This window comes from Myotis davidii, unplaced genomic scaffold (assembly GCF_000327345.1).
Source record: "Myotis davidii unplaced genomic scaffold, ASM32734v1 scaffold64, whole genome shotgun sequence".
In the NCBI taxonomy this organism is placed as follows: Eukaryota; Metazoa; Chordata; class Mammalia; order Chiroptera; family Vespertilionidae; genus Myotis; species Myotis davidii.
Genome location: NW_006296226.1, coordinates 4,817,669 through 4,818,942, shown reverse-complemented (window position 1 = coordinate 4,818,942; position 1,274 = coordinate 4,817,669). Strand labels below are relative to the sequence as shown.

The 1,274-nt window shown below is 39.0% G+C and overlaps 1 protein-coding gene across 2 annotated transcripts in view; it reads right to left on the bottom strand.

The window, feature by feature from the left end:
• The window catches only part of PRPF4 (pre-mRNA processing factor 4), a 26,727-nt gene that overhangs the window by 16,345 nt on the left and 9,108 nt on the right, over positions 1-1,274 (bottom strand). For both annotated transcript variants that reach the window (XM_006771201.2, XM_006771200.2), the window contains exon 4: positions 599-686. In XM_006771201.2, coding sequence (XP_006771264.1) covers positions 599-686 — 88 coding nt within the window. The remainder of the gene's footprint in view (positions 1-598; positions 687-1,274) is intronic.

Genomic DNA, 1,274 nt, shown 5'->3' with positions numbered 1-1,274 from the left:
GTAACAGGATGAAATCAGGCATGTGCTTCTACTGTTTTTTTATGTGAGGTCTTGTTAGACGGCTTCTGGTTCCCTGTTAAGTTACACGAGGAATGCTATAGTTCTTTCCCCTGGCTGGTGTGGCTCAGTTGGATGAGCATCATCCTGTGAACCAGAAGGTCCCCAGTTCGATTCCTAGTCAGGGTGCATGCAGGAATCAGCCGATCAATGTTTCTCTCCCCGTCATTCCTGCCCCCATTTGTAGCTGTCAATTCCCTATTTTAACTGCCCAGAATAAAGGTGAAGTAGTTCAGTAACAGGATGAAATCAGGCATGTGCTTCTACTATTTCTTTCTGTGAGGTCTTGTTATATGGCTTCTGGTTCCCTGTTAAGTTACATGAGGAATGCTATAGTTCTTTTCTGAATGGGAAACTCACTAATCTCCATTTATATCTACATAGAAACCATATATTATTGCCAACAACGATTCCTGAATGGTAGAGTCTTCAACCCTCCTACCCCCAATCCTAGCAAAGCAAACCACTGAAAACATAAAATGAGAAAACTATCCCCTCATCTCCTTCATATTTACATTACGAAGGTAAAGACATATTTTACCTCTTCTTTGGACTTCTTAGATTTCTCATCATCTTTTTTAGTTTTTTTTAAGGCATCAGTACCGACCACTGAGAGGATATTTCTTAACCTGTAACCAAAAAGAATGAAATTTAAACAGAACTGAGATAAAAATTTAAAAATGTACACCTAAGAAGGGAGCAAGCTTCCCCTGTTCTCTCACCATTCAAACTCCAAGCAACCTGCTTTGAGATCCAAGAGGTCATGCCTAAACTTCCAGTGTGATTTCCTTCACTCAATCTTCAAAATACTCTAAGATGAGCCATAAGTAATTATCCTAATCAATTCGGAGTTAACTAGCTCCAACACAGCTACCATCTGGTCTGTGCAAACAGCCAACCCTCACTCAATGTCACATGTGCCAGATACTGACTGCAGTGCTAAGTATACAACAAAGACTAAGAAAAGTTTTTTAATTCAAGTAGCACAGTCTTGGGGGTTAAGTGGGGAGAGGAACAAAGTAACAGGAACTACAGAGCATTGTATTAGTTATTATTTTTTTAAATGATCTCTTTCTTTTTAACTTGACTGCTGAGCTTTCATATTTTAGCCTAATAATATTTTTTAATATATTTTATTGATATTTTACAGAGAGGAAGGGAGAGGGAGGGACAGAGAGTTAGAAACATCGATGAGAGAGAAACATCGATCAGCTGCC